Source organism: Myxine glutinosa, chromosome 8 (genome assembly GCF_964187855.1).
Source record: "Myxine glutinosa chromosome 8, kmMyxGlut1.1, whole genome shotgun sequence".
Classification (NCBI taxonomy): Eukaryota; Metazoa; Chordata; class Myxini; order Myxiniformes; family Myxinidae; genus Myxine; species Myxine glutinosa.
In genome coordinates this window covers 67,593,220-67,601,854 of record NC_136268.1, presented here as the reverse complement: position 1 = coordinate 67,601,854, position 8,635 = coordinate 67,593,220, and the positions used below count along the sequence as shown (strand labels likewise).

The 8,635-nt window shown below is 41.8% G+C and overlaps 1 protein-coding gene across 3 annotated transcripts in view; it reads right to left on the bottom strand.

Annotated features, from left to right (window-relative positions):
- Positions 1-981: 981 nt before the first annotated feature.
- TRIT1 (tRNA isopentenyltransferase 1) overlaps positions 982-8,635 on the bottom strand; it is a 153,107-nt gene continuing 145,453 nt past the window's right edge. For 2 of the 3 annotated variants that reach the window (XM_068124601.2, XM_068124602.2), the window contains exon 11: positions 982-3,187. In XM_068124601.2, the coding sequence (XP_067980702.2) occupies positions 3,042-3,187 (146 nt within the window). In that variant the 3' untranslated portion in view covers positions 982-3,041. The remainder of the gene's footprint in view (positions 3,188-8,635) is intronic. The other variant, XM_068124603.2, reaches the window with a different exon arrangement.

The window sequence follows — 8,635 nt, the reverse complement described above, 5'->3', positions numbered from 1 at the left end:
AATGCGGAATGGTCTCGGGAAAGTAGAGCTGAGTCATCGAGTACCTAATACGTATATGGAAACACCTTCACCAAAATTCAACAGTCCAGTGTAACATTTTGAAAAAAACTTTGTGCATATCATCGAGACATGGTTTACAAATTAAACAAGAGGGAGAATTGCTTTGCAATACATGTCCCCTACTGGTCCCAATGAATGTTCTTGGTCAAAGCACTCAGCAATTGTGACCCTTGTACAGTAGGCCAAATTGTTTTAGGCATACAAAGCTACAGAATAAGTTGCAGTTTCTGCAACTTATCATAATAAAGCCGTGTACCAAGTTTCAGTTCAATATGTTAAAGGATATGGGGAAAAAAGTCTGGAAAATCACAGGTGGGATGCACAGACGGTCAGACAGACAGACAGAGAACAAACCTATAAGTCCCCTCTGGTGTAACCGGTAGGGAACCAATAATCACCACCTTCAATTCTGCTCGTCTCGTGTCCGGACGAGAACTCTATGAGGTCCAAAACTACAACCTCCATGGGACGGTAGTTGGGCAAACCAATGGCTCTAACACAAACGGGTACGGTATATGGTTCCACTTAGGTTTTTATCAAAACCGTCTTTATGACCCATTCCAACCACAATGCGAGTAACCAGGATGAGACGAGGCCAGACTGGTTGCTACCTTTTAAAGACACAAGAGTCGAGCGATGTGCAACCTTTTCATCCACGAGGAAGAAATGCCACGTTTACTCAAATATAGTCATTCGTTAACTTTTTTTTCTTTAAAGTTTTGGTCATCTTCCTACAAGTTATAGCTCATGGTTCACTTGAAAACTCCATCAATCAGAAGAAAAAAAACAACAAAAAAAACCATTGACCTCACGATAAAAATTTTCAAACTTCCATGGAATAACAGCAAGGCGCTCTGCTACTGCGAAGAAGGGATTTCAATAACTTCAACTGTGTGTGCGAAATCAAATGAAACAACAAAGTCATTGAAAAATATCTATATTCGCTTTGTAAAACTAAATATTCATTTGGTACAAAGTTGTTTTGACATTTCACAAAATAAAAAAAACAAACGGTAAACAAAAGCAAAACAAGGACAGATACATTCAAAGTACACCGCCCCCATGCCAAATAAATAATAAACACATCCTCCAGGGCGCGTAATCATAAAAACCATATCTGAAACCAACACTGTTTTATCCAAATCTGTAACTTTTTTTGAAAATGAAGTAACAAGTTGAAAAATGAAGTTATCAATCGATTAATTCATTAATAATCGATAACAAGCGTTACGCCTAGGTCCCCCGTCGGTGAAGTGATGCGAGTTGACAAAGTGGAAGACGCAAAGCGGCCATCTTGGATTTTGACGTGGCAACCCAATTTTCAATAGCGTTCTCCTTATGCATAGATACACCCACACACCAGATTAGAAGTTAGTACTTTGCTTATTTTTCAAGATATTCCACTCACAAGGTTCAGACAGACATGGCGGCGGCCATCTTGGATTTTGACGTGGCGACCCAATTTTCAATAGCGTTCTCCCTTATGCATATACACCCATACACCAGATTAAAAGTTAGTAGTTCATTTATTTTTCAAGATATTTTGCTCACAAGGTTCAGACAGACATGGCGGCGGCCATCTTGGATTTTGACGTGGGTTGCACCCACACACCAAATTAGAATTCGGTCCTTCGCTTATGCACGCACGCACGGACGGAGGGGAAAACCATAGTCCCCCTTTCGCTCCGCGGTGCGACGGGGCACAATTAAAAAATATCCTTTATAGCCAAATCACGGTCACCGTCTTCCTCCCAAATATCAGCTTCCTAGCTCTGGTGTTGGGCTAGCGGCTAGGGTGCCGGCTTTAGGATCCTTGGATCCTGGGTTCGAATCCCGGTCAATCGCTGAATTAACGCCAGGGGGGTTGACTCAGCCTGTCATCCTTCCGAGGTCGGCTAATTGAGTACCAGTTCACTGGTAATTCCCTGTTTGTCGTTAAAGGCGGCAAAAAGGGTTGGCGTCAGGAAGGGCATCCGGCCGTAAAACATTGCTTCAAAAAGGGGACCAAAAAAAACAACAACCATGGTTCCCGAAAAAGGCCAACCCCCGCTTTGCGGGGAAAAATGGCCTCTAAAGGTGAGTCTAAAGGTGGGTAGCTCAAAAGGTGCCCGAGAAGATATCGCCTAGATGAGAAAGAAAATAAATAAGTACTTAATTAATCGATAATTAAGTTATCAATAAATTAATTGATTAATCAAAATAAATTAAATATACAGTTTTTGCCAAAACACTTGTTCACTGTTGTACCCAAATTTCAGCTTCCAAGCTCAAAGGATGGCTGAGATATCACCCAGACAAACAAGCAAACAAACAAACAAGAAAACAAACAGAGTGAACACTGAGTACGCCCTTTTGGCGTGTGTCATCACCGGGCTCCGAAGGCCTTCGGGACCTGGTGACAACGTCATGCAGCGCCTGGAGATTGAATAGCAAGGGGGTGTAGTACAATAATTTTATTACAGAAATACTCAAGTAAATGTTTATAAGGGGTGTTGCAAAACATTTTACCTTTTTTTCACCTGAATGCGTGCACAACCGTAACAGGTTCTCGGGGGGAAAAAAGGTAAAATGTTTTGCAACACCCCTTACAATAAAATAATTACATAAAGAAGCACAAATAAATGTACACATTTATAACTTGTGGAGGACAGAGGGTTATGGGGGCAAGGGAGGGAAGGGGATAGGGTGAGGGGTTGGGGTGAGGAGGAGGGGGAATCTGCTTCCCATCTCCAAAAATAAAAGATTTTCGTTTTTGTCCATTGTGTAACCAACCATACGCAATAACTCAGATATGGCGCACACATACACTGGATCGTTAATGGGTCTCGTACATGGGATGATTCAGTCATCAATGCAAAGAGAAAAACTCTTCATCACACACCATTTCTTGTAAATGCGGAAGTCTAAACAGACAAGCAAAATGTTATTGCTGGAGTTTTTTCAACGGTGCGCGAAATTTGCACGAAACCAGGTCAAACAAATCACGACTGTGACGTTTCACCATTGCCGGGCCTTTGGAGCTCAACCGTCTCATTCAAAGAGTCGTGTTCCGCTGTCTTCACCAGCTCCGTCACTTTCCTCCTGTTCTTCTTCACATGGTATCGGTGACCCTTGGAACGGAGATGGGCTGTTGGAAGTGAGAGAAGAAACAAAAGCCAAAGGATCGGCATTGTGTAGAGCCGAGTGATCACACTCTGGCCTGAAGGCAAAGAAGGCCCAATCACTTCGAGCTAGCATAGATTGCTGGGAAATGATAAGGTATCAAATTTACAGCCTTGCTTTATGAACCAAGAATCATGATTACAGGAACTACAGAGATCAAAGAACACCGTACCCTCTGCAGCCTTGAGAAATAAGGACATGGGCAATTTGGCAGGGTCTGCTAGCGGCAAATTTGATTGGTAGGGATGAGATGATTTAAAATACTGTACTATTTTGGTCAAATACTGCTAAATGTGAGGTTTTTGAAAGTGCAAGAAGGCGACTTCTGTTCTACAGCGGTGTTCAAGTATACAGACGTGGCCAAAAATATTGGCACCCTTGCACTTTTTTCAAATAACTCACAATTTTCCCTAAAAATAAAATGAAATTGACAAAAGTAATTGGTCTCCACAATTCTTTATTAAACAGTTAATATTATGGCGCTTTTCCACCGCGGTGCCGTACCGTACCGTACTGTAACCAAAACCGTTTTTTCGTTTTGCCATTACCAAGCGAACCGTCGGACTAACGATTGCCAAGAAAAAGAATTTTTTAAATACAGACACACACGGCACACGGACGTAACCGAATGCTTAACCCCGCTTTTCGCTTCGTGAGCACAGGGTAACAAGAACGGCACTCAGTAGAGAGCATACCTCCGCCAGGTACAGTTTACGTACAGTTTACGTTTGTATCCCAGAGTAGACCAGAAAATCACAATAGAGAATCACATTTCATCAAAATCATCCGTCCACAACTTTTAAAATCTAATCATTGGCATCATGTCGTTGTTGCCACAAGTCAAGTCAAGTTTTTGTCACTGGTCACAACATTATGTCGCATCAGTCTTCACCAAAATCTAATCATTTCGTCCTTGTCACATACATCCCTGCCAAAATTCGTCCAAATCCGTCCACAACTTTTTGAGATATTTTGGGGATTTTGAGATATCGAGAATGGCACTCAGTAGTGAGCATACCTCTGCCTGGTGGGCCATATCAATCAATGGTGAAGAATCACTTAAAAAATTATACTAGCTGGATCCGGATCCCTTCACCAAAATAGAATCGATTCTTCCTCGTCACACACACAACCTGTCCAATAAGTTTCATACAAATCCATCCATAATTTTTCGAGATATCCTGCTATGTATCGTTTTTGGCCCCATCTCCCAATGGTGAAGAATCACTTGAAAAATTAAATAATTATCACATCCGAATCCATATTCAGATCTTCACCAAAATCGAACCTATTTGTCCTTGTCACACACACAACCTGCCCACCAGGTTTCATCCAAATCCATCCACAACTTTTTGAGATATCCTGCTATGTATCGTTTTTGGCCCTATCTCCCAATGGTGAAGAATCACGTAAAAAATTCTAGTAGCCGGATCCGAATCCGGATCGTCACCAAAATCTAATCATTTCGTCCTTGTCACATATGCTACATCTTTTTTTGAGATATCCGTCCACAACTTTTTGAGATATTTTGTTCACGGACAAACAGACATGGGTGAAAACATGACCTCCGCCTCTGGTGGCGGAGGTAATTACGTCACCACAGCGGTCGCACTTTTTTTTCGTCACTTCAGGTAACTCAGAGATCACCGACACAGGTAATCCCAGGAAAAAGACAAAAAAAAAGACAGGGATTACTGTGCCGTACCGTTGTGTAATGGAAAAGCGCCATCACAGAACCGTTGTTTTTTTATTCAGAACTTAATATATCTATCTATAATTCCAGTAATCTCTGTCTGTACGTTTGTACGTTTGTCTGTGACCGCTGTTTCTCGACAACCACGGGTCCGATATACTTTTAACTTGCCAGGTATATTGCTGGGGACCCGAGGATGTGCCTTTTCAAGGTTTCATATTAATCGGACAATTACTTACCGAGCTATGTCCAAAAAACGATTCAACCAATCAGAGAGCAGCGAACGATCGCGTGTGCCGAACGTGGCGGACACACTCTGCCTCGGATGGCACATTTGAGAGCGTATTCATTTATTTCACGTTTGCAAACTATGTTGGCGCTATGTTGGCGTTAAACGATGTTTTAAAACTAATAAAAACGAATTTGCGATTCATTCGCTTTCCTGCGCGTTTGTGCACGCGATGGCGATTTCTTTACCAAACTCCGGAAGCCGTTCGCTTTGGACCAAACCATTGCATGTAAATAGAGGGGGGGGGGGGTTCTGTGGTCGTTGCGAATGGACCAAACCATTCATGTAAATAGAGGGGGGGGATTGTCACTGTACTCGCAAGCCGTTCGCCGTTCGCTTTGGCGTTGCGAATGGACCAAACCATTTCATGTAAATAGAGGGGGGGGGGGATATAATTTTAGATAGATATATAGTACGGGCATATATATAGTACGGGCATGCCCTAGTCCTTTTAAATCAGAAAATAAAAAGAAATGGCATTGACAAAATTATTGACACCCTAGAGTTAATATTTTGTAGCAAGGCCTTTGGGCAAAATAACTGGTCAAGCGCTTCATATAGCCATGAATGAGCTTCCTACACCTTCGGGCAGATTGGCACACTCTTCTTGTGAAAAGTGCTCCAGCTCTCCCAGATATGAAGGGTGCCTTCTCCCAACTGCTGTTTTCAGATCTCCCCAAAGGTGTTCAATGGGATTTAGATCTCGACTCATTGATGGCCACTTCAGAACAGTCCAGGGATTTGTCTTAAACCATTCCTGGGTGCTTTTTGAAGTGTGTTTGGGGTCATTGTCCTGCTGCAAGTCCCATGACCTTCGACGGAGACCCAGCTTTCTGACACTGGGTTGAACATTGCGCTCCAAAATACCTTGTAATCTCCTGATTTCATGATGCCATGCACACATTCAAGGCACTCAGTGCCAGAGGCAGCACAGCAACCCCAAAACATCACTGAACCTCCTCCATGTTTGACTGTAGTGAAGTTGTTCTTTTTTTGAAAGCTTAATTTTGTTTTCTGTAAACATAGAGATGATGTGCTTTACCTAAAAGCTCCAATTTGGTCTCATCTTTCCATAGGACATTCTCCCAGAAGGATTTTGGCTTGTTCAGGTGTGTTTTGGAAAACTCCAGTCAGGCTTTCTTATGTTTCTCTCTCAGCAGCAGAGTGGTCCTCCTGGGTATCCTTTCATTGAGTTGGCAACGGATGGTGTGAGTTGTAACTGTCGTACTTTGTGTCTGAAGGTCATCTTGAATCTGTTTGACAGTTGATCGAGGTGCTTTCTCCACCATTCAAACAATCCTTCGGTGCAATCTTCGATCAAGTTTTCTCTTGCAGCCACGTCTAGGGAGGTTGGCAACAGTGCCATTGGCATTACATTTCCTGATAACAATGCGTACTTGGACACAGGAACAACAAGTTCTCTGGAGATGGTCTTGTAGCCTTGAGATTGTCCATGCTTGGCTACAATCTTGTGTCTGACCTCCTCAGACAATTCTCTGGTTTTCTTTTTTTTTCTCCATGCTCATTGTGGTACACATAGTGACAAAAAACAGCAGAATGACTCCTTTTCTCCATTCAAACTTGTTGAATGAGTGATTTTTATATTGCAGGCACCTGCAACACCACAGGTGAGTTCAATTCCAAAGCAAAGGAGAATCACCTGCTTGAAATCTTATTATTTTTAACAACTTCTAAAAGGTGCCAATAATATTGTCTGGGCCATTTTAGGATTTCTGTGTGGAATCAGCTAAGATTTAGTTGTTTTTACAGATATTTTTGTTTTGTTCCACTGCAAACCAAATAAATACATTTGTGGATACCAAAATATTTTTAATTTAAACAATTTTCTGGAAGAAATGCTGCATTATTTGAAATAAGTGCAAGGGTGGCAATATTTTTGGCCAAGACTGTATAATTCATTTGAGATAAAATAGATTTTAAAGGTTGTATAAAAAAATTTTGACGGACGTTTACCGCTGTTGATGTAGCGTCGATTACACCACCTTATTTAACATGTTCCATTCGTTTTCTGATTCGTGTTCCAATTAGTGTTCAAAATATAACATTCAATTGAAATGAAGTAGTTCCTAGATTGTAAACCGACGTTTGGAGACCGACAGACAAAGTGAACCGATCCCTTAACCCCACTTTTCTCGTCACGCGAATGGAGTAACAATGTGAGGCTGACTTGTGATCACCTATGTGCCCCAGATAGTCGGGTAACTCGATGATCTTGACACCAAATGCGAAACCAAAAATTCAAATCCATCTCCCAGACTCAAATTGGAAACTTCCAGAAACCCAAGTGTCATTTAAATTACCTACCAAACTGCCAATAGAACCAAGCTGGCTAATTAATGCCAATGAGGTAGTAGGTCATTAGCTGCTTCATATAAGCTGATCTACATAGGACATTCATTCTGCAATTCATGGTATTTCCTTTATGCCCTCAGGGAAATCTGGGATGGCGATCAAAATACTGCAAATGAAAGAACCCAAATTCCATGAACCGAAGATAGGACACAGCAGGCAGTTTGAGTTGTGTGTTGGATATTAACAATAAATGTCTCGTGGGACAAGTGGTAGTATAAAAGTAGGCTGGATTCTTGATCAATTTACAAGATGTAGCATGCAGAGTTTGGTAGGAATAAAAATTCATAGTCGCAAGCGGGACAGACACTCGTCTCCTGATGGATGACGGTCAAAGTCGGGCTGCATTCAGTGACAAAGATGGTCTTAAGTGGTCTATAGGATCCATAAGGAGTCAGAAGAGGTCCAATGTTGAAAGGGTTGGTCTTAGACTAAAAGAGGAAGATTAATAAAAGGGGCTAAAAAGGACGAAAAAGACTGCCCCTTCTCTGCCTCCCCCCCCCCCCTCTCCCACCCCAACTCTGTCGCCCCCCCCTCCCCCTCCACTTTTCTTTCTTGTTCTTCAAAGCAAAAGGACATTCATGACATTAAGAGCTTAAATTTAATTAAAAGATCAAATTAAAAAATGATTAAGATCAACTTAAATTAAGAGGTTCAATTAAATAATGACAAAGATAAAATGAAATTAAGAGGTTAAAATTAAATAATGAGGAAACATCTAATCTCACGATATGTGATGGACAAACAGATTACATTTTGAGTTAATTAGCTAATTATCTCACCACCTGGATGGAATTTAAAAAAGGGTTCCTTTAGTTTTTTTTTCACATCGTCATGAATCATCCGGCCAAGTTTCAAAATGATCCGTTGAGCCGCCTCAAAGGAGTAGGGGGGGTGGGGGGGGGGGGGGGGAATGTTAATGGACCATTGCCGGAAAACTCACTGACTGACATAGTTATGGCTTTAACAGCTCTTTTGAACTTCGTCGAAGATGAGCTAAGTCGTGATTCCACACCACCACCTCCATGCGAGACTACCAAGGTTGGCTACGGGTGCAGATT